The sequence below is a fragment of the Sinohyriopsis cumingii genome, chromosome 17 (assembly GCF_028554795.1).
Source record: "Sinohyriopsis cumingii isolate HCF-2022 chromosome 17, ASM2855479v2, whole genome shotgun sequence".
NCBI lineage: Eukaryota > Metazoa > Mollusca > Bivalvia > Unionida > Unionidae > Sinohyriopsis > Sinohyriopsis cumingii.
Genome location: NC_142977.1, coordinates 79759188 through 79785287, shown reverse-complemented (window position 1 = coordinate 79785287; position 26100 = coordinate 79759188). Strand labels below are relative to the sequence as shown.

General features: G+C 37.8%; 1 protein-coding gene across 2 annotated transcripts in view; it reads right to left on the bottom strand.

The window, feature by feature from the left end:
- Nucleotides 1-23199: 23199 nt before the first annotated feature.
- LOC149779302 (uncharacterized protein CXorf38 homolog) overlaps nucleotides 23200-26100 on the bottom strand; it is a 43736-nt gene continuing 40835 nt past the window's right edge. For both annotated transcript variants that reach the window (XM_089938599.1, XM_089938600.1), the window contains exon 6: nucleotides 23200-24306. Coding sequence is in view for 1 of the 2 variants with exons in the window: in XM_089938600.1 (XP_089794726.1) it covers nucleotides 24148-24306 (159 nt within the window). In the remaining variant the exon portion in view is untranslated. The remainder of the gene's footprint in view (nucleotides 24307-26100) is intronic.

Below are 26100 nucleotides of genomic sequence, written 5' to 3'. Positions count from 1 at the left end.
GACCCTTTTTCGTCTGTCTCACTCTCAGTGCGAACATGACGTCCCTTCAGTCGCATCTTCCCGTCAAATTGATTCGTGCCTTGTATGGCATCAGTCGAGAAAAAGATCCACAAACACGAGCTCGTGTCTTAGAAGCTAGTCTCAAAGAAGTCTTACGATGGTTCACGGTGACAGCACGTCAATTACTCCAAGGAATCATTCAGATTCCTCATCAAACCAAACGCTTTTTCGATCGAAACAAAGTCGCTTTGGTCCAACTGGCCGATCCCCGCATCGACACTCAAACCAAAAAACAAATCATTTTGAAACCTGGAGGGAGCGGTACTCTAGGAGGGGTCATCATTCGCTCACTCTTAAGATGGGATCCTAATGCCCCCAAAGTTATCCCCAAGATAAAAGTCCAACAAAGCCCCAAGAAGAAAAAGACCAGGTCCTCAAGGAGAACTTCTCCAGTGGCAGGACCCTCCTCTGACCAGACACCACCACCACCCCGGAAAAAGAAAAGAAGCCCCCAGAAAAAGAAAAGTCCACAGAAAACTAGTCGCAAGAGAGGCACTTCGGCCAGGACGCAACCTTACACTCGCAAAACCACGACCTGCCACGGCGGTGACTGCGTCTCCGGCAGCCTCACGTTTGTCCACTTCTCCGTTAATGACACCCAGAACTGAAGAGTACTTGGAGACGTTGATCACACCAAGAACTTCTCCGTTGATGACCCCCAAAAGAACTTCCCCAGTGGCAGGACCTTCCAATTTAGTGGCAGTGGCTGCTGCTCACAAAGTACCTTCTCCCAAAATCAAAGTTCAAGAAAGATCGGGCATGTTACAAAGTTTACTGGATTTGTCCAAGCAAGAACTGGTTCGATTTAGTCCGTTACGTACCCCTGCACGACGTGTCATGCCTGTCCTCAAACTGATACGACGTAAAGACAATCAGTGGCGACGCGTTCCAGTATAAAAAAGGCCTGTGACCAAGTCGGGTATCAGTGTTTTTTTGGTGCTCCTGAAGACTCAAAGATGTCACCCTCCAGAAAACCCCAAGGAAAGAAAAGGAAAGGACTGCCACCACGTTTAGCCAAACATGGGGACATGTTATCTGTCCTGTCCAAAGCTTCTCCACCCCTACGAAAAAAACTCATTCAAACAGCCTCCAAAGAGGTCATCGATACCGTGTGCGAATGTTGTTTGAACGTTTTAAAAGGCACGATCCCTTTGTCCAAACACCAGAAACAATGCTTAGGCAAACATCGTCACGTTCTTCGCCAAATGGTTCAAAAGAAAATTCCCATTCGTCAAAAAAAGAAGATGTTAGTGCAACGTGGAGGTATTTTACCTCTCTTGTTAGGCCCCATACTGAAAGGAGTCTTGGGAACCATGTTGGGAGGACTGGTGGGAGCAAGATAAAAAGGCCTCGGAAGTTCCAAGATCTCAGAATCGACCCCTGACAACCCCATGGAAGGACGAAAACTAGCTTTAGTGCCTTACAAACGATGGATGGAATACCATCGGTGGCAAGAACAACACACCCCGCATTTACCTCCCAATCCCCATTTGAGCGAGATGTTCCAGTTACAACACGAATTGCAGTCCTTAATGGATCGCCAAGATTTGTCCGAAACAGAAAAATCGCAAAAGTACGGTCAACTCTTGCAACGACTGCAACTCCTTCACCAGAAAGCTTTAGACGAAACAGCTCTACCCACTCTGAAAGATTTTAAGACCTTGATGAAAAGTCCAGCACCATCACCAGTACCAGTACCAGTACCAGTACCACCAGTACCCGTGACCAAGACAGAAAAAGGAGAAGAAGAGGAAGGGTTTCAAACTCCACCAGAAAAAGTACGCAAGTTAACAACACCACCTACCTCCAGAATTGGATGCATTAAAAAGATGATGGCCACCCCTTCTTCATCACAAGAGAAAAAGAAAGTGAAGACAGAAGTGAAGACAGAAGTGAAACAAGAACCGATATCCCCCGCTCAGACATCCTTCTCCTCTTCGACACCTATTGCTGGCCGCACACGCAAAGGATTGCAATCCAAGAAAATACCCCAAGAGAAAAAAAGTAGCATCCTCCAAGAGTGGGTGTCTTATTAACACACCAACCAACACAAAAAATGGAAAAAGTCTTAGCCAGCATTTACTACGATCCCTCCCATCCTGCAGGTTACGCAGGAGTTCAAGAATTGTATCGTGCTGCCAAAACGCGACTGAAAAGTCTCCGTTTACCTCAAGTGCAACGATGGTTACAAGAACAAGCTACCTATACTTTACACAAACCCATTCGACGCAAGTTTGCCAGAAGTCGCACCCGAGAGGAAGGCATCGATCATCAATGGCAAGCCGATTTAGCCGATGTCTCTCATTTGGCCAGCTACAATCGTGGCTACAAATATTTGTTTTGTGTCATCGACGTCTTTTCCAAATTTGCCTGGGTCGTGCCCTTGACTTCCAAATCGAGCAGCGAGTTAGTGCGAGCCCTGCAACGGGTGTTGAAACAAAGCGGTCGTCACCCTCTTCGATGGCAAACGGACAAAGGCACCGAATTTCTGAACCAAGCTTTCCAAAAAGAATTAAAGAAACGTGACATTCATTTTTTTACCACCGAGAATCCTGAAACCAAAGCCAGCATCGTGGAACGTTTTCAACGCACTTTGAAAGAACGCATGTGGAAATATTTTACGCATCACCACACTCTGAAGTACATCGACATCTTACCGCACCTGGTGCAAGCGTACAACCAATCTTACCATCGAAGCATCGGACGTGCCCCGCAAGACGTGACTCCCGAGAACGAAGTGTTGGTGTTTGAGCGCCTGTTTGGTACGTCCCCGACGAGGGCTGTCCCCGAGAAAAGTGGAATGTTGGCCATAGGAGATTGGGTGCGCATTGGCAAAACCAAACGCACTTTCGACAAAGGTTACTTACCTAACTGGACGACCGAATTGTTTCGCGTCACTGGACGAGTGCATGGCCGTCATCCTGCCGTCTATAAATTGGAAGACATGAACGGAGAAGTGCTCAAAGGAACGTTTTATTTGCCCGAGTTACAACGTGTCACCAAAAAAGAAGACGACGTGTACGACATCGAAAGCACTCTCGAACGCAGAACCCGTAAAGTGGGCAAACGACGTGTCAAAGAAGTCAAAGTACGTTGGAAAGGATATCCACCCAGTTTCGATTCTTGGATCGACGCTTCGCAAGTCATCGACTATAAAAAGAAGTGACCATCATGCCTTTTCACACAGACGCAGCTACGTCGACCACTCCTCCTTCACCCAGTTCTTCTGTGCAAGATTTACAAAAACAACCCTTGTGGGTGTGGTGTGGAGAACGTGTGCCTAAAACGCAAATCGTCTTTTTCTGCCAAATCTTCGTGGTGTATTGTGTCATCGGGGCAGCCATCGCCAATTTGAGTTTGCAACAAGGAGACAAACAATTGTGGACCATTTTATTGAGCAGTTGCATCGGTTACCTGCTTCCTAATCCCTCCCTGAAATTCACCTCGAACGGGAACCACGGGAACCTTGTGTCCAGTGCCAGTGCCAGTCACCACTCCAACCACAACCAGAACCCCATTTTGGGTGGAGACACGCCTCTGACGTCCACTAACCCCTCGGACAGCCACAGAACTCTGGAATTATGAGTCACCAAAACCAATTTTACTTAACCTTACCCAGTGACAGTTCCATGGAGGTGTTTCCCAAGAACACGTTGTGCTGTTACACGGCCAAATTACCTCAAGCCATCCCCTTAGATCACGAAGCCCATTGGGAAGTGGCTTTAGTAGAAATGATTCACCCGACCCAATTCCTCAATGTCCTTAACAATCAAAATTTTTTTGATGTGGAAGTTCATGACGAACAATTGCAACAGTGGATGGATAGCAATGTCAAATATGACAAGAAAACCGTACACAAAAGTACACCACCTATCACTTGTTCATTTCCCCAGGCTATTATTTTAGTGGTCAACATTTGGTCAGCACCATAGCCTCCAGGTTTAATGCCGTGTTTCTGAAAGCTTTGGAGCATGTTAACAAAAGTGTCACCATGGAGTACCACAAAACAGCTCGTCGCTTCTTGATGAAATTTGAACGGAGTAAAATCCTGTCCATTTTATTTTGTCCTGAATTGTATGACATGTTGGGCGGAGACATGAACCTGAGAATGAGCATGATGAAGAAAAGCGAATTACCCATCGTTTACGACAACGAGTCTTTTAGCAAGTTATTTCGTGCCCCGGTAGAACTGAACCAAGGACTGAATTTGATGTTTGTGTACTCCGATGTGGTGGAGTATAACGTGGTGGGACACACCTCCGTACCGTTACTGCGTGTCATTCCTTTCAAAGTGGATTCTGCCACGAACACTGACGAGGAAGGTGGAAACACTTACCACGTCCACCGCGAATTTGTCCATCCTCATTATTTGCCTGTCAGCAAGTCTTATTTGGACACGGTCAACATTGCTATAAAAGGAGATCTGGGACAAAATATTCCATTCACCAAAGGAAAAGTCACGGTGAAACTCCATTTTCGAAAACGGTTTTCTCACGACTCGTAAGTCATGTATCCAGTGTACCGAGGGGTTGCTCGACAGCGAGGACACGGTTTAGGAGATATGTTAAAATCGGCCTTTCGTTCGGTGGCCCCGGTGTTGAAACCGATGGTGACACGCGGATTGCACGCCTTGAAAGATGCGGCACTGACGCAAGGCAAAGAATTTCTCCAAAATGTCATCATCGACAAACAAAACCCTAAAGAAGCCTTCATGAGGGCAGGCACAAATGTCTTGCTGCAAACGGGCAAAGACATTTTGGGTCACCGAGAAACACCTATAAATGCCCTGCACGCTACCGAGTCAGGCATTCAGCAAGGACAAGGCAGAAAGAGACGACGAAGAAAACACCCTTTCACCAGACTTCAAGCGAGAAAGGTCAAGAAAAGAAGAACCGTTCGAGACTTAGACGTTTTCGATTATTGAGAAAAGAGAGAAAAAAATGATGCACCGAGAATCTTGCGCTTGTTCCAAGACGGAACTGGATCTGTTTGCCATGCCCCTACGATGATGACGATGCAAGAATCCCAGTGGGTGGAATTTCACCCCGTCTCCTCATTGACCGATTCCGCTCCCATCGAGTTTGAAATCAAAGGACAGCCCGAAGATTACATCGATCTGAATAGCAGTTACTTGTTCCTGAAAGTCAAAATTCTAGATAAGACTGGAGGTGCTATAGACGATGAAGCAGTAGCTCCCGTCAACAATTTCATGCATTCCTTGTTCAGTGGAGTGGACTTGTACTTGAATAACAAACTGGTCAGCAGCAGCATGGATACTTACCCTTATCGTGCCTACCTGGAAAATCTCTTGACGTACGGAATAGATGCCAAGAACACTCATCTCAATGCCTGTGTGGTATGGGAAGCTGACGAACCTACCAAGTTTGAAATATTGGAAACTGATGAAAAGAAAGACAACAATGATGGATTTGTAGAACGAAGAAAGAGAATCACGGGAGCCGACACAAGTTTAGAACTGATGGATCGTTTGCATTTGGACATGTGGTTGCAAGAAAAGTATTTGCTGAACGGGGTGGATGTCCGCCTGAGACTGAATCGTAGCAGTGCCGCTTTCCATTTGATGGCTGATAGTGACGGTTACAAAACCAAAATCCTAGAAGCCAGACTCTACGTACGCCGTGTGGAAGTGTTACCTAAAGTGGGAAACGACATCAGTCAGACGTTGAGCAGAACGACTGCCAAGTATCCCATACGACGCGTGGAAGTGAAAACCTTCACCATTCCCAAGGGACAGCGATCCATGATCGAAGATCATCTGTTCCAAGGACAGTTACCCAAACGTTTGATCGTTGGTATCGTCGAGAATACAGCCTTCAACGGAGCTGCCGAAAAAAATCCTTTCTACTTTCAACACTTTGGCGTGTCCAAAATCGAAGTCAGTCGCGATGGCAAGACCTTGTGTACCCGACCTTTCGAACCTGACTTTACCAAGAAGAATTACTTGAGATCGTACTTGTCCCTGTACGAAGCCACCGGACAGTTAGGAACCAATACCAGTCACGGCATTACGTACGAGGATTATGCAGGAGGCTACGCTTTGTGGGCTTTCGATTTCACTCCAGACCAAGGCAGCGACGAGGGACATTTCCACCCTATAAAATCCGGCCAGATTCGTGTGGAAATTCAGTTTAAAGACCGAGACCCTGATGAAACGGTGAACGTCATCCTGTATGCAGAATTCGATAATACCATAGAAATCAACAGTTTGAGAGAAGTCATCCTAGATTACTAGAAACCATGGAAGACTGTTATCCCTCTTTACCTAGTGGAGAAAATTTAAAGATGGAATGTGATGAGACTGTGGAAAAAATGTTGTGTTTTGAAAAAAATTGTTTGATGTTATGATGTTGGATTATTGTTAAAAATGTTAGAGTTGTTGTTTAGTGTTAAGTGATTTTTGAATAAAAAATGTTGTGTTTTGAAAAAAAATGCCTTTGTCTTTTGTTTAGCTATAAGAATGTTGGATTGATGCTCTTTCATTTCTTACTATCCCTCTCATGACACTCACTAAACGTTGCGACTCAAAAACCGTGTGGGGGATGTTTTCCTTCACGTCCGCGCTTTGACTTTAAGAACCGGGTTGTTTCCAGTCCAACCATCCATTGTCGACTCATCCTCCTAAGAAGATGTGCTCCAAACTAGCTAAACTCAACGAAGCCTACGTGAATTTGCATAGGGTCAGACACAGTCTGATACCGAAGCCAGAAGAAATAGAGAATGTGAGAATGTTAAAAATCACTGAAGACCTGATAGAAGAGCTCTTCAGAGAAGAAATGAACAGGGAGAAAGAAGAATGGACAGAGAAGTACAGACTTCAGAGACAGCAGCAACAGCAGCAACAGCAGCAGCAGCAGCAGCAGCAACCTGAACCTGACAGAGGCTTTGTCGATTGCCGTATCGACACCAAAGAGTTCTTCTTTTCTTTCCGAAGAAGCAGACCTATCGCCAGAAAGTCTATCCTCAGAGGACATCGCATTCTTAGAAACTAAAAAAAGAATGCCATAGCAAACAAAAAAAAAAACAGCCCTTTTCAGGGCTACCCCAATACTCTAGAAAAGAAATAACGATCGATTTGCCAATGTGTGTAGGTAGAGTAGTGTGAAAATAAACACTAACTCTTTTTTAAAAAATGTGAGGGCATGTGTTTGTGTGTTAGTAAGTGCTTAAGTAAGTTGGTATGAATAGTAGATTAAAATCATGTTTTTTTGGTGTTTGAGGTGTATATTTGGAGTTAGATTGGATTGCTTTGCGAATGTGGATAGTCTATTGAAGTGATTTATAAAAAATTTTAAAATAGTGATGGGTAGCATAAAAAAGTGAGCGAGTGTTTCTTTTAGGTCCGCGCGTTGTTGTTTTTGGTCATGATGTAGGTAACATCAATTTTATGTTTTTTTTAGGGGGATGTTTTCCTTCACGTCCGCGCTTTCACTATAAATTGAAACTCGCTGGGCAGTCTAGCTACCCTTGTTGATTGATCAACACCAAAAATGAACACGAGACTGTCTAAACTGTTGGAACTTCATGTGCATCTGGAATATGCCAGGCGCCTGTTGAATGAACTGGCCGCGGAAGCCATTGTGGAGGAGGGAAGGATAAGAGAGGAGGAGGAAAGAAGAAAAAAAGAAGAGGAGGAGAGAAGATATAAAGAAGAAGAAGAAGAAGAAAGAAGATACAAAGAGGAGGAGAGAAGAAACAAAGAAGAGGAGGAGGAGAAGGAAAAGAAGAGAAGAAGAATAAATTTCAGAATCCCAGAGAGCGAAAATTGGGATTCTGAAGCGACATATCCTGCCTCTGCTCTCTCCCCCAAAAAAGTAAAAAGTAACTGGGGGATAAGATGTGTATGTGGCGCCAGGCCACCATTAACCAGGTGTCCATGAAGTTCCAAAAAAACAGCCCTTTTCAGGGCTACCCAATACTCTAGAAAAGAAATAACCATCAATTTGCTAATGTGTAGGTAGAGCAGTGTGAATATAAACACTAACTCTTTTTTAAGATAGTGTGAGGGTATGTGTTTGTGTGTTTGTGTTTGTGTGTTTGTGTTTGTACCCGCTCACGTACGATTGTGTGGATAGTAGATTATGGATTTGTTTATCGTTTCTTAGCGTATGTGTTTGTGTGTTTGTGTTTGTGTGTTTGTGTTTGTACCCGCTCACGTACGATTGTGTGGATAGTAGATTATGGATTTGTTTATCGTTTCTTAGCGTATGTGTTTGTGTGTTTGTGTTTGTGTGTTTGTGTTTGTACCCGCTCACGTAAGATTGTGTGGATAGTAGATTATGGATTTGTTTATTGTTTCTTAGCGTATGTGTTTGTGTATTTGTGTTTGTGTGTTTGTGTTTGTGTGTTTGTGTTTGTACCCGCTCATTGAGTTATCCACCCTTGTGTCTTCCATGACGTTTAGGACGGACATGCTCATGTATGTCAGGTCCAAGTGGACTGTTGTTGATAGGACAGATACTAGTCAATGGATGAGGAGAGTTTACATAGAAAGACAAGGATGTCTCAAGAGGGTACTTGTGTATGGACCGGTAGTTAGAAGGAGTTTAAGAAGAAGAAGAAGAAGATGTGACAGATGCCATCTATGTTAATATTAATATTAACATAAACCCAAAGGCCCTTTTCAGGGCCAGCCATATTTCTCGAAAAGAGATAGCCTTTCCATTGCCTACCCCTTTTCTAAATTTAAATTTAAATTTAAATTTAAAAAAACTTTAAAAAAAAAAAAAAATCCCATATTCAATTCCCCTTGTCCCTAGACAAACCCAAACTCTATTCCCATGTTAATTTCCCTTGTCCCTAGACAGACCCAAACTCTATGTTAAATTCCCATTGTCCCTAAAGTGGCCCAGCGTTTTTCTCCATGTTAAATTTCCATTGTCCCTAGAGTTGCCCAGGGGTGTTTTTAATGCTAAGTCCCATTGTCCCTATGGTGGCCCACTTAACTACTGACGTCACAATGTACAGTTAATGTCAAAATGAAACGCTACTATACGTACGTTATTTATCCCTCGCCTTTAATTTAATTTTAATCGTTAATGGGAGAAAGACGTATGATTAAGTCAATGCAGTTGTGTACAGATGCACGCAGACAATAAACTAAGGTTTAATTGGCCCAGGGGTTAAAACAGCATATTGTCAGTTATACAATCTAAAAAAAATGATGAGCTGTTAGGAGAATGTTCTCAACTGCATGCTTTGCCACATAACTCCAGGCAAGTCCATAGCATTAGCCTAACGATAACATTTTTTTTTCTTTCTTCTAAAGACAGCAATGGTAAAAATACAAACCCCCAAAATTGACACAAACAGTTCGGAATAGTCCGATAAATCACCCCCACCCACCCCCACCCCCAATATATGTTGATACTGATAGAAGATAGGTGGGTCTGATGACACCTGTTTATAAAAATGTGCAATTTTGCTGCATGCAGATCATTCCGGAACACACATGCGCACCGTTTATACAAATACCCCTATATGGTAATAGCCATACACAACGCTAATTTAAAATGACCCAAGGGACAGAGGGTTGTTTGATTCCACGTTCATTTACAAGTCGCCAAGCAGGATATGATCCGGAAATGTTATGTACACATCGCCATGAGAACCCTTCAGCCGACGTTAGCTCAACAGTCGCGATAAATACTGGTAAGTGTATAAAATGTACACCGATATGTGCAGACAAGATTGTATGCATATTTATGCAGGTTTTAACGAATAGGCGATATCATCTCGTAAACAGTCAGATAGCATCATACAGGTGTTGGGCTCATGTATGGGCATAGGCTGGGCTTATATCATGATTCGGATATTTTAGCATTTTTGTTGTTTAGCTGGGCTACGTTCAGCAATGCTGGCGATAGGTACTGTTGGCGCAGAAACCGAAATATCACCACATAAGGGACTGTTCTTTCAGAGTAATATTCAACACATTGAAGAACTTCCAGCGTCGTGTTGGAATAGCATTTATGTTTTAATATTTAAACCGGGTTCTTGAATAAACTAAACATCACATGCCCTTAGACATGTTAGATTTATCCATATCGTCGGGTAAGCATGTCTAATTTTACGTCAGGTATATGTCATTCAGTGTACAACAACATCGAACTAGTGTAGTATTGCAATTGAGAGCCAGAATTTGAGTACTATGTTAAACATGGTATATAAAATGATGGAGCCAAACGGGAAATTTACATTATACAGCAGTATTGAAATGAATAGGAAACTGGTTCACATATTTTTCATATGTGGTGAGCCTGTCCATCTGGAAATGGTAACAATGTACCAGGCTTTGCTTGTTTGGCTGGAATATGTGGTTTCTAACTGAAGAGAGAGAGAGAGAGAGAGAGAGAGAGAGAGAGAGAGAGAGAGAGAGTATGGTGTCAATAGATAGATAAGTCACTAATCAAAATGAGATTATTACCCATCAATAGAGAAATCGGTTTCCAGAGATTCATAGATTTAACATGATGGGTGATAATATGGACAAGGGAAATTAGCTTTAGGCCTCCGCTGTTGTATGATTCTGGAAAAAAGGGATTATTATAGTAGGATTTGGTATAATGGCAACCCTGTGTTAAATAGTGTCTAACTGGAGATTAACATTAGGTCACCATGTTGACATGTAAAGGAAAAAGTATTGTCTGCAAACAGACTCATAGTTTGTATGGGAGTTCGTTTCTTTTTATAAAAAAATTCTGTTAAAATAAAACAATCGTTTTATTTTTTTTCATATGAGGTTTTTCGATTTAGTTAGTAAATGGTAACAGTGTAAGATGTTCTGTTCTGGCTGGAACTATTCACAGGATGGCACTGTCTGGTAAATTGAAGTTTTTGTTTCGGCGGGAATGGGTGGTTTCTGCATGAAAAGATTATTAAGTCGTATATATATCAGAAGAGAGAGAGAGGGGGTGGGTGAGAGAGAGAGAGGAGTTAGTTAACATCATTTTGTTTCTAAAAATGACTTTTTAAAGTTAAAAATCCCACACTTAAACATTAATAAATGAAGAATTAAGATTAAGGCTAGTCCATTCCTCTTCATGTACAACTTACCAAATATTAAACACGAACATATATAAAATGTTCACAACGTTGCAAAGTGATCATAGAATTCCAGCGATCTAATATTGTCATTTTGCTATCGATGTCCGCCACATTTTGTGCTAATGAAAATAGATAACCATAATGTTGATAACACCACATACCTTTTATTTCGCCATTTCAAGAACAAGGTAGTATATGTTCTTAGAAGAATTCAAGGGTAAGCTGACGAACAAAATATTATCATCATTGTCTATATAAATTTCACATCACTGAATCGAGTAGATAAAGACGTTCTTATCGACAATGCTTAATGTTGTCTTTCAGAGAAGTCAATTTAAAGGAATCGAAATAGACTACATTGTAGTCCGTGGGAATTTATACGGCTACTCATTAGGTTTCTAAGCGATGAATGGGGTCTATTTTGATTACGTAATCTCGGAAGCCGTTACGTTTTTCATGAGGATGTTCAGCTTTAGCACACACACCTGGAGTCCAAACATATGTGGACGATATATGGTTCAGAAGATAATGAAGTTCCAAAGGTGTTTATTTTTACAGATATTAATAACTCAATAGATCGTGCTTTGCGTTTTCCTTGAAAAGGTCAGTCAAGTAAGTAGATGGACTATGCTGAAAATTGCATAAATGCATTTCATCTCAAAAGAAGTCAGCGGAAGTGCGGAATGGTCATTAATGTCTTTATGCCATTCTTTTAAGACTTTCTCTCTTGAGCAGATGTCCAATGCGTATTCCATTTTGTTTCTTTTTTTATATTCATCCTTAAACAATTTGTTACGTTACTTTTAACTTGGATGATTGATTGGACAACCGTAACGTTATTTGGTAAGGTATACGAGTCTGTCAATCAAACGGCAAGCAAAACAGGAGTCTGTGCGATGTTTTGTTCTGGACATCGATTCATCATGATGACTACATACAATTTTTTTCTCCATCTAGTGCCTGTGACGGTTGTTGTGGACGAAAAACATCATTATTTTTGTCTATGCTCATGACTTCTTATTCCATGTCTTTCTTTTCTTCTTGTTCTTCAGGTGGTGTCTGCTGCTGCTGTTGTGCTGGTTGAGAAACCTCATCGTCTTTGTCTACGTTCATAAATTGATGTTACACACCGTTCTTTCTTTTCCAACGAGCTACTGTTTCTGTATAGAAAACATCTTCGCCTGTTTATACACGTTCGTGTTCCATCTTTTTATTATTCTAAGATCACTACTCACAAAATTTTGATTTCTAGGGTATTGTCGAATTCTACATACAAGATGGCGTTCACAGTATTCACAAGATCCAGGGCAAACTGAAATTGCAAACGAATTGGACCTGATGCTGTTAGATGGAAATGTCATTCTTCGCTACCTTGGACTGGAATGTAACCAAATCCCTACATAAATGTCTTACGTACTGACGTGACTATTATTGCTTCCTAACTGGCACGCTGCTTTAAACAGAGTCAAGTAAAACCTCAACAAATGTTTCGGTGCAAAGTTAGGTTAAAAGAGTCTAATACAAATCGTCTTAAACGTACATCTACACCATTCAGCAAATACACGTCTAACAATCACATATCCAATTGTACACGATCGATCATTTGTAACCTATTTCCTTGTTTAATTTTATTTTGGCAGTCGTTAAATCCAACATTGTCAGAATCATAATCAACAGTCATATCTGCGTCGTCATAAAGAGTGTCCGATTTCCACACCACTGAGGCGGCATCCAGATGCGTGTCCTTGTCTTTCTTTTGTACGGTAAGAGATTTTCCCGGTAAGCTCTGTATGGGTAAGTGTCCATGATATTGCTGACTAGTTTTTTGTTCAAGTATAACAAATGTATGAAAATGTTAACGGGAGCTATTGTAGCATAGGCTCCTGGTTTTTGATGCTATCGGTTTCCAAAACTTTGACTTTCAGTATGTGTGACTGTCATTCATATCGATGTAATCATCGGTTTGTCCTTTCATTTCAAATTCTTTCATCGTCATCTGTGGCATGGAAGACAAATGTAGTTCCGACTTGGAACATTCGTAAGAATCCTGTCGGAACATTTTGTTTTTGTTTTTAATAACTAAAAATATCCAGTTCTCTAACGTCTATTCTTTTTACTAAATCAGCGCACATTTGCGAGGGTCAAACAGTTTGTTACGTGTCTAGGCTCGAAAAAACAGTAACACAAGAAAGAGTAAAAACAACAAGCTTTCAAAAAGTCTGCAAAAATGAAAAAATATGAACTTACGGTGTTAAGAATGAAATCCAAAAATAATCCAAGAATAATCCACGAATAAAATTTGAGAAGTCCTAATAATAAAATGTTCTAATGATTTCAAGTTCGAGTCCTTACGAAGAATCCAAGATAGAAGACGATGACGTATGCTGTAATCTGTAGTGTGTTGAAGTCTACAGTTCCTTGTACAAACGAGAAATATCATTCCGGTTTTGGAAATCCGAATAAATTTTTATAAGAGATGTTTTTGTTCAAGAATTTCGTATAAGCACACGTATATCTCCAGAATAAAGAATTAATCCTTTTTAATCCAAATAATTTGAAATAACTACAAGCGACACAACAGTAACTTTCTAGTGTAAGAGTCCAACTGAAAATATTTCTCCAAAACAAATGTTGTATCGTATTCTACAACGCAGTTTCGAAAATCCCCAAGTTGCGAAATCGAAGGGGGTGGTGTGGTGGTGGTGGGTTTCACGTGATCGTGTTTATATCACAAACGCCTAACATGACCCTGACGAAAACCAATCATTTTATTCGAAGAAATAAAATAAAAAATTTGTTTACATCTTAAACCACGTAGTCCCATCATGACCTCGACAACAACCATTCATTTTAAAATAAAATAGAACTTATTTACGTGGCTGCTACTAATTTTGAATCAAGGTCAGGATCTAGGTCAACATTTGGTGTTTATTAAACAGAATAGTTAAGGTCAAACTATTTTCTGGAAAAGTATGAGCTCCTAGCAAACATTTTTTTGACATATAATGAAATTTATATATAATTTTTTTTTAAAATTTACAAACAATTAACGCAGATATAATTAAATCAATAAAACATAATTTTTTTTATTTCTCTCTCTCTCTCTCTCTCTCTCTCTCTCTCTCTCTCTCTCTCTCTCTCTTTGTGCCTTGTTCTTGATGTGGCTTAGAAGTGGAACCAATGCCATCGATATGAGTGCCAAGGCGAAGTTATTGGTGCTTTTCATAAGCGTGTCTTTAGGACCTTGTTGATCCAAGAGTACATTTTTGAATAATTCTGATCCATACGTCACAGATGAAACTTTTAAAGTGATCATACGTTTTAAAATGAGTGCTACCATTCAAAATCAGATCTGGATACATCTCTTTTAAAAATGTCTTCGTTGTTGAGCTCCTCGATACATACGTATATATTTCATTTCACTGGAAAATCGTTTTCGAAAAATGCAGTTTGACGGCGACTTTCCTTTAGAAAATAGAATGCTGTCTGCCAGATATCTTTTTATACTTATAATAATGTGATTGGAAAAATATAATTTATTGACAAGAAGATAATTTGGACGTCCTCATGCATCGTAAGAAGATATGACAGAATTCACCTTGAAAGGAATGGAGTAACCGTGTTTCATAAGACTTTGTACTCAACGACATCGGAATATACAAACATCAAACCCAGTCCTATTTAATTCAATTTCATATGGAGGGGGATTACCGCCATAATTCTATGTAAGTATTTTCTGTTCTTCCGTGACGCATTATCGTAAATGGCTGCTTGCAAGTGCTACTTTCATAATTGTATACATGTATATTGTAGCCTTCTTTGATGCAAATTGTACGTCGCAGTTTGCAAGTACTACTTTCCTTCTGCATTATTGTCAGTGGCTGCTTGCAAGTGCTACATTCATAATTCTAGTCATGAATTTTCTATTCTTCATTTATGTCAGCTGTAGATGGCTGCCTGCAAATGCTTAGATCTACTTTCCATCTGTGTCATTGCATCTTACAATTTGCCAACCACTGAATTGATTCTGTAGTTTGTCGTATGACAGATGCTGTGTCAGTTGTTACAGATTTCAAATATTATTTATAAACTTGTTATATCACAAGTTACACAGATTGCACCTTCTAAAATCATGATTATGATGCAGCATCAAGCACGTTGCAAGTTAGCATCACGGAAGTTAGCATAAAATAATGCCTCATTATGACAACAGATGGCGCTGTGACACTTCAATTTTTTTACAATATGACTACTCCCTTGACCCTAGCAACAAGAGGTTATGCCATTTCACGGCATGTTTGATTTAAAATATTCGAATTATATTACAGCATTACCTTCAGCTGATTTCTCAGAGTGTTAACATTCCGAAGAGAGGTGGCCTGAAAGAAGTCAAAACAAATTAAATGTATCAAATTGTATACAGTTTGATGTATTTATACAATTTTATATTTTCGCTGACCCTTCCCACCCCGTTTTATTTGGACATTTTGTGGGTGTAATTTACCACTGCCGCACGTTGAGAATAGAATAGCCGCTTACAGGTAATTTGTTTCTATATTCTCATTCGCAATGTTATCAATTTAGACTTAGAGCATGCTTATTATTTTTGAGTGCAGTGCAAATTCTGCTTTTTGGATCAGTAAAGACCTAATAAGGTTTGAGCAAAATGCAGATAATTGCACCTCAATGCCATACTTTTTCTTTCTTGTTTATTCACGAAAGAGAGAGAGAGAGAGAGACAGAGAGTTGAGGAATCTGTTTATTATCTCATCCCTATGAAATTAATTTTTACTGTTAATCTGCAGTTTATTGTGGCAGTTTAATTATATATATATATATATATATATATATATATATATATATATATATATATATATATATATATATATATATATATATATATATATATATATATATAACAAGTAGTTAGGTAAATATTCAAACTATACAGAATTCTTATAGATGTATGGCATGGATGATTATGCAATAGCCAGCAAGTATTGTCACTAGTTGTCTGTGACAAGTATCTCGTATCTCAAATTTCATTTGAAATCTCCAGTTCCAATACAGTAGCAATAAGCAAACGACTTGGAACAAGGACATCACATACAATGTATATACTGTAGGATAGCTATATGCTAAAGAAAATGTGAACTTATTTCATTATATAAGAAAATAAATTCTAATAGTATGGAATACATTTTCTATATCTAAACATAAAGAACATGTCCATACAATTATGAGATGCTTTATTTCCACATATATCAAACTGGAAACTACATATATTTATTATTTAAAATCGTATTCATCCATATATGAAGCGACATTTTTAGTACAGATAAGATGATTGATTGTAAGGTACTTCACTGATAAAACATCAGACTTCTTTGGTAGCAATTATAAAATATAATATATTGAATATAAATAACGTTGATACAGCTACCAGTAACCAGCTCTATTTTTTTTTTGTTATTACCTCTACAATTCAGTACCAAACATGCTTGATACATTTGGATATGACATTATTGTAGCAGTTAAAAAGATTAATACAAATTTGTCCGTGATTTTATCATTATTTTATCCTGTTTAAATATAAAGAACAATCAGGTTATATTACCTAGTGACTGTTTTAAGAATTAATTCACTCAAAAATTCCATTGCTGGATCTGTATTTGGTATATACACTGACTAATAATGCTCACTTGTTGGATTTTTTTTGCGGTCAATAAAAAAGAATTTGCATTTGCTATGAGCAAAAGACCATGTAAAGGATCATATTTTATTCGCTAATTTTTTATTTCTGATGCTTTGACCATCACAAAACTATTATGTTTATCAATCTGAGATGAAATTTTAAATTTGGACTGTTATCCCTATTATATGTGACTTGGAACAATAGATAAGGTAAATTTCATAAGAGAGAGAGAGAGAGAGAGAGAGAGAGAAGTAAGTTAGTTTCTTCACAGAATAATATAAATGCCTAGCCAATTTCTGACTACAGTTGTAAGATATCTGAGCAGAAAGTAACAACTACTTTATTAGCATGCAAGACATTTTAATGTGAATTATAGGCCCCGAAGTACTATTCCTCAGAGAAGACACAAGTCTGGGTTTCAGAAATTGAAGCCACACAAGTACCAGTTTCTTACTTTGTGAAAAATGGGGTCATTATGAGAAAATGGAGAACACCTGATGTATCCGCCGGTGATGAGTGGTCAGTGGGCAATCAAATTGTTGTTCCTAAGTCGTATCGACAGGATGTTCAATGTCTAGCCCATAAAACTCCGTAAGCTTGTCATTTTGGTGCCAGTGAGACTTATCACAAATTGATTTTAAGGTGGCGATCAATGGAGCTGATGATACTTCATAAGCAGTTCGGTTCAAACTCAGATCCATTTTTGCTCCTAACACTGATTATAAAATCAGCCAGATGCTGATCCAATTCAGATGGGTGCATCTCGTGTAAATTTCTTCATTCATTTTTTGACTGCAAGAATTCTGTCACTAGCCTTACATCAAAAAGTGTCTTTTTTTAAAAGTTTGCATTCTGCTTACTTTTTATAAATTTCATTATTTCATCAGGCTCATGGTGTACAAATCTGTCTTCCCTAACAAGCTCACATTTGGACACAGAATGATCATTTTCATTTACAAATGTCTCAGCCATGTCTCTATCAAACTCTTCAATTAACTCACAGTTTAGTAGATTAAATGTTGCTTCATCATCTTGTTCCTTATCTGATGTCATTGTTTTATTTTTTCAGAGTTACAGTATTTGATTTTTACCAGAGGGAGAGACTGGAAACAGTAGTGTTGACAGATGACAGCAGACGACACAGGGTGGAGCTCAATAATATTTATTTCCTGGATTGAGTATTGCTGTTTTTGTTGCTAAAAATGTTAGTTTCAATAAAATAATATTTTACACGAAAATCATTTTCTTGTTATATTTTCTCCTTTTTAATGTAATATTCCAAGAAATTCATATCTATGTTTAGAGAGTTTAATAGCTATATAAACATGATCATTTTGCGTATTCATACGCCATGGGCAAATCACAATTTGATATACCAATACTACTGTATTTCAAGTTACTTTATACCAACACTTCAAAGGCCATGATATTTTTAATATATATATATATATATATATATATATATATATATATATATATATATAGAGAGAGAGAGAGAGAGAGAGAGAGAGAGAGAGAGAGAGACTTCCTATTTCTATTGAGTCACTTATGTGTTGATTTTGCAAAACATCTGCTATATATTTGTCTTGTCATATACAAAATATAAGTAAGTTACACTATTTGTGGAATATTATTAGGTTCTGGAGAACGAAACTGACAGTTAATCTTTTGAAAGTAAAAGCGATCAGTTGATTAGTAATTGTGGATTTTGCGGCGTAGCAGAACTGAGTTTGTATTGCGTCACAAAAATGTTATATGAAAAAAGGTAATAAAAAAGGTGTATTATCAATGAACGATAAAACTCTAACGAAGATATGGTGAAAATATATGAGGACTCCTGATCAACTGATGATATAAATATTCTTTGTAAAAGGTAATTAGATAACAAGAAAAGAAACAAGGGTGATTTTCTGTACGAGCCTTTGTTAAAAATAATCAAAACAAACAGGGTTGTGTACAAGCTAAATTTCTGAATAAATGTAAACTTTTTCAAGAAGTTTAATATACAAGTCACATTTACTGTATCAAAAGGTTCCTTCATGTGCTGAACATTGTAATATCAATCACATGTAGGGTGAAGATCAAAACAATCTATCAGAAAATGCTTTTCGTTGAAGGGTTCATTGCAAGAAGTTGGTGGGCTTCGCCTTTTAAATACGTCGGCATGGGTTATGCAAGTATGACCAATTCTAATTCTTGCCACGACTACTTAGTCCTTACCAATGTTTCTGTAGGAAGGAGGCCGGGTTGGTTTGATCACAAGAATAAGTGAACTTATGAACGTTGAAAATGAACTAGATGAATGCGTACACGGGGGTGTTGGCTTGTATCTATGCTCAACGGTTATGGAGGAGAAGTTTAATGTAAAGGGTAAAACGATTGTAAATTTAGGAGCTCCACAAACAAGAGACGAAGTTTTCACAATCGAGTATAAAATAATAAAATCAGCAATGTATTGTGAAATTCTTTATTGATGATCAATTAACGAACTGTTAAGGAGAGGGGTAGTAATTAATGCTAATGATATAACAACAAAGAAAGATGCTAATGTTAACTAAGTCACTACATTAATTGATGCTAATTACATTACTCTCACAACAACAACTTAAGATAAAATTACCTATTTTGATTAACTATTTCAGAAATGAGATGATGTTTATCTGCTGAAGGTATCGATACAATGTCAGGGGATCCCGTTTTAAAAGTAGCTAAGTTCTAGAATGTGAGATATATCAGCAGGAACAACATTTACATTGGAAAGGAACAACAATGAGAAACGAGACATATTAACATATACATATCACGATGACTCAATGAAACTTTCACATCATTTGTTGCATTTGGTGGTTAAAGCAAAGATTAAATCAACTGCTATATTTGGAAAAGCCGACTGGTTGATTATACCATTTTCTGCTGGTATGAATATCCGTGAAGAAATGATTGCCAGTTCACAAGACCCGGATGTCAATAATGAAGCAGACAGAAAAATATATGTGGGCATTATAATTCTCCTGTTAAGAATCCCACACATGAATTCTGTTAAATAAAACAAAATGTATATAAAGAAATAACGATTGTTCCAGTCTCTGATACACCTGCAATATCTCAATATAGATTAAGAAATAGTATTAATAAACTTTTTCTACGCATAATTTTTATATATAAAAAAAACGTTCTAATAATTTTCGAATAACTGGAATATTTCTTTGATAAGTACTTGTTTAGTGCTATTATTTCAACACTTTTGGTGATTATGTCTTTTGCAATTTGAATAATAGCTATATATGTTTCTATGAAGGTCTTAATTACCTCTTTAGTACTACACTTTTAATAACATTGTTATATTCTGATGGTTCCGAGCTCTTAAAAGAATCAACATGTCCTTTCCATATTAGCACAGCATGTTTTTTCTTCTTTCATTTTTCATTTTTTAAGTTTGTACAGTGCTCTCAATCTTAAACGCGTCACGTTTCCTTGTCATATGGAGGTAACTCATCCCAGTAAAATTATATTTCAGACTTCTCTCCCTTTAAGTCTTCCAATTTATAAATTACATAGTATCCCATTACTGTATTAAAAAAAACCTGTGAAGTTGGAAAAATAGAATTTAGTAAACATAGAGATGTATTTTGATATCCTAACTTTCTCATCTATATGTTTATGAGTGTCGACTTTTAGATAAACAAATGCGCTAATCCATACCTTCGCTCCAAGTTTATGGCCCATAACTTTGGTTTTTGACACACACACACACACGTTATTAAAAAAGTGTGTAATAAAAATGACAAAGTTTAAAATATATCTGAACTAAATGGAGGGTACATATTGAAACCATCCCACACAATTTAATATTTGTTTCTTTTACAATGGATTGCTTTTTTTAATTGTGACTGTCTTAGTTCGCACTCTGAAATAACTTTTGGTTTCAAGACCATGATAAACTGTCTATTAATGATTAGTGTCAATTACCTAAACATTTATTTACTTCAAATCATAAATATCATTGCCAATTTTTAGTATTTTCATGAAATCTGACGAATAAGGTACATTAACCGGGGTGGGGGTGGGGTGGGGGTGGGGGGCAATTTGTATGTCCAAATTTAATGTCGCATGCACCTGCCTAATATAAAAATTCATTAAAAATAATAAATGAGTGAGGTAAAAAAGGTCCATATTTATGAATGTATATTTTGAAACAGACCATAATCATATCACACATTACTGAAGTTCTTAGAATAAAATGTTTGTGTACCCCAACCCCTATTGTATACATGCATTGTTCACATCCGAAGGCCATTTTTGACAGCATGTGGTGCTCACAGAACGAAGGAAGCCCTTTCCCTGGGTGATAATTTTGAAAAACACTGCCGACTAAATTGATTGATGCAATTCAGAATAGTTGTCAACTAAGCCGTTTTTTAGATACTCTACATGCCTTGAACCCACCCACGTGTCTACTGCTATGGATGGCTAGCTCTTCCTCCTAGCCGACTATTGGTATTTTATTGACTACATACTCTGCATTGACAATGGGAGGTGGACATGCCTCACATCATTTTCAAGAACAACACAAGCCCAAAACACTTAGTTCACAAATATATCCAATTCTTTAATTATTACACAATAGCAACTCAAAAACTCACACCATGCCCTTAAGTTAAGACATTTACCAGGGGCCAATATGCGAAAGTGGCACCTGTCACCTAGGCAATAGTAGTTTATCTCAATAAGATTTATCTTCGTAATGAAGCGAACAAGTGTCAGATTATTTTCTGCCTTGATAAACTAAAGCCTACAATCCAGATTATATATCGCTTTTCACAGTTGAACATTAAAGACTGCAACTTCTTAAAGCCTGACATCAACAGTAACATCTTAAAAGATTCCATCTGGCAACCATAATGAAAGTAAACAAACACAAATGTACATCTATTGATATTGTACAAGGGGTTATTTTCAATTTGGAAATATTACTGCATTGTGTGTATAGATTAGGCATGTAATAAATTCACCACACTGTAGCAATTTAATTTAATAATTATGGTTTTACCTCTTACCGGCACAATACCCCTTTAATATGCTGTGGTGCCGTTAAACACTAACACATACATACATCATTTAAAGTGTTTTACAGACTCAGCTATGCAATATAGATATTTATACATTGACTTTGATCAGTCATAAAGACTCAACTAAAATATACTTATATTACTACACTGAGTTTGGAAATAAGCAATTTATAATATTACTGTGTACTTGATCAAACAATTTGTGACCAGCAATGTCATTTCCATAGTGTAGTAATATTACCACATGATTTCGCTACATCGCAACTAATTAACTACATCCTAGTCTTTCAGATTTAAAAAAGCAATACAGTAAATTTGCTGTGTTCAGAATGGAGATAAGACGTGTAATGATTTTGTTACCTCAGAACTTTTGACACAGCTTTACATGTTGACTAAATGTAGCATAACGTATTATTGCCTTCCGTGCAAAGTTATAGGATAAGTCAGCTGTTTAATCTCTTATCTTTTCTTTATGTCAATTTTGAATAGATAACAACTGTTATGTAAAACAAATCAGTCCGCCGCTTTTCTTTGTTTTCCTTTATAGTAATCAAATACAGATATCATCTTACATGTAGTATAAGAGAAGCTTGGGCCCTATCTCAGCATAGTGTGCAATATTTCCTACACGCAGACATTTGACTGTGTCAACTAATGGCTTCCTGTTACCAAGGGTTACGTGAAATGGGCCCATTCCTATGTACTTTTCAGTGAAATTCAGTATATTAAGCAGATTAATGTCTGTATCCTGATGAGATTCGTTTTGTCTTTGTAAATTCTGGATTTCGCATATACTTCTCTATTGATTTAACAAAACATTCTTTTGTCTTCATTTGGAAAATTCTTTCCTATTCATTACAAATAGTACTGAACCTATCACCTCCCTCTTCCTCAAGGGAGTGAGACTTCCATAGTCACGGTATCGAAGAGTGTGTGTGATTTGGATTTTTAACGTAGCTTTAACAATGTTTCAGCCATATCGCTACGATGTCTGCAGTGTGGCAGTTTATAGTGATGTTTAGCACTGGGGCATCATGCCGCAGACATGTAGCCAGGGGCGTATTAACCATTAAGCAGACTAAGCACGTGCTTAGGGCACCAGGGCCAAAGGGGGCACCACAAAGTTGAGAAAAGGGTGAAAAGAAGAAAAAACGAATGAAGATTTGTATAAAAAAAAAGAAGATAAAACGTGCTAATTTTTGTACTGCTGCAACCTGCATTGTATATCTGGTTAGACAGGTCAACAACTAAAATGGACTGGGTCAGTGTGGAAAGGAGGGGGGGGGGGCACCAAGATTTGTCAGTGCTTAGGGCACCAGTGAGCCTTAATCCGCCCCTGCATGTAGCATATGTCCCATCCAGTCAAATTATCCTGACACCAGGTAACCAGTCCTAACACTAACCTTTTAATGCTGAGCGCCAAGCAAGGCAACGGTTAGTATCATTTTTATAAGTCTTTGGTATGACTCGGCCGGTGATCGAAACCACGACCTCCCGCATCCGAGGCGGACGCTGTAACCACTAGGCCACCGGAGCGGTCACCGTATCGAAGAGGGAGTCATCATGCTTTCACGAGCTCTCACCATTTAGGTCTGGAGAGTTTCTACACAAAAATGTTCTCTGGATTCTCTTTAATGGCAATATCGCGACATATTTATGACACGAGCAAATAGTTGGTACCCTACTTAGCGATTGTCGAAATGTGATGATATTATCATATTATGCTTACCGTCATGAATATAGCAAAGTCAGCATATTGCCAAAATGCCATTTTCTCCGCATTATGGATTTCATTCAGTAACATGGTAACAATACTACACTATTTATTTGCAAGCTTCAGTGAATTGTTCTCTTCTACATCGTATTGCAGTAAAATTACATGATTAATTTCATGGCAACATTATAGTAATTTCACTAATCACACATCTTAAACATAGATAGCGATCGTTACACTGTAGTAGCAGTGTATTAAGTTAAGGAAAAGAAGATGCAACAATGTTATTAAACCAGATTACAAGTCATTCATGATATTTATGTTATTTTCTTTACAGCATTTCACCGATACCAGCAATGTATTACAGTTCAAAGAATTACACCAGTGGATTTTAAATGTTCTTTTAAAACTGGAGCGAAGATAATCAGTAGAGTAATATTGGTATGTTCGATCTTTGACTTTGACCATTTTTTTCGAATAGTAACAATATTACAAAAGAAATATGATGTTAAAATCTACAATAAGCAGAACCCAGAATTTGCATTTCATTTACTACTTCCTGCTTGTGAGTAACCTGTGGGTAACTGTAACTGCATTTCTTTGACTGCATCAGAGGCAGCCCTCAGCTCTTCTAAGATATTGCCAGCGGAGAGATCTGGGTTGTTATCCATGAATGTCTCCATTGCTGAGATAACCCGTGCATACTGAAATAGTACAAAACATTCCTATAAAACTTAAATCTAATTATTGCATCTACATTTGTAATCAACAGGTTATGTGCCATATTAGCCATCTTGCAGGATCTCAATAATTATCACTGTACCTGTTGACTATGCTCATGTAAATAATGGTCATTAATATGAAGAGTTTTTTCTTTCTTACTCATCTCAAGCCCTATTAAATTCTAGATAAGATCATTTGCGTCTGATGCCATAGATAATAGTAGCCATACTATTACATTTTTAGTGTCACCAAGACATCATCGTAAGTAATCCATTGATGTACAATATGTAATAGATGACAAAAGTACACACATTTTCTCCATCAATTTGCTTTTTCTAGAAACAACTGTTAAGAGCATATTCCTGTACATACGCACAGCAGAAAAGGGGTAAAGTCTAACCCTAAGGAGAACAGGGAAAACAAGATTTGCTCCAAGCACCAACTCATCAACCAACTGTCATCTATCTATCTATCTATCTATATATATATATATATATATATATATATATATATATATATATATATATATATATATATATATATATATATATATATATACACGCACATACATACACACACACACACACACACACACACACACACACACACACATACATACATACATACATACATACATACATACATAAGTACAATGTTTTATACTACTGGGTTTAAGTCTCATCAGTAAAACAGATCGTTTGGAGTGAGATTAGGCTTTTTTGTATCTTGTAGCAACACCTCCCAGCTATAAGTTTCAACTTACAGAGCTTACGAAACGGTGCTGGTTCTCAAAAATGTACTTAAAATATAGGGTTTTATTACAAAATCAGATACATTATAGGTACAGTTATATATTATAAGTCATGTTTGAAAATGATATATTTTTCTTAGTATGATAATTAAAATAGATGCACACAACTGCGCACGTATATGGACTATGTCATTCTTTATCCCTTAATCCTTTTCTCTCATAAATGCCATGATCGTCAACCACAGGAATAGATAGATATGACATAATTTTTAAAACTGTACAGGGTAGAAATATGAGGGGAATACAGGGAATTTATACGAATTTATGGTTGAAAATATTTAGTTCAATACTGAGTATCCGCAATGTGTTTCTCAGCTATGAATCCCCACAAATTGTACTTTTCTTTGTAATTTTCTCCTACAGGATGAATAAATGCAAGTTGCAATGATTACGCTGAAAGCGAGTCGACCAGTAAATGACTGGATTTCCTTTCTGAAACCAATCGCGAAATAAATTCGTCCACAATCCCAAATGACCTGAAGTGGTTGGTTCTGAATTTATCAGTAAATATGCACGTGGCAATCCAACAACGTCGTCAAAAGTATAATTTAGCCTAGGTGTTCTAATTGTTTATTTGACACTTAAAGTTGAGGTTTTGCTCTTGAACATTTCAAACAGCACTACATAATTAGTGTTGAGACTGATGATATGATGAGGTTTTCTTTACCGAATCCCCTTTTGACCAGTTGAATTATCACTAGCATTATAACGATGCCTTTTTCATATAAATCAACACTAAATTTTGTCTACGTCTTCTCCTAACATTACCCTTTTGATGACGATAATTTACTTAGAGTCAGACATGATCCCATCTTCTTCACGAGAAGTACCTTCTACAAATAAAATCGATTCTTCTTGATTTTTTTCAATTAACGTGTGAGTGGTCTGACAGTCTTTGAAACATCAAACGCTATGTTGTAGAGGAGGTATGAACAAAGGTGATGTGTGTCCAAACAAACGTTTT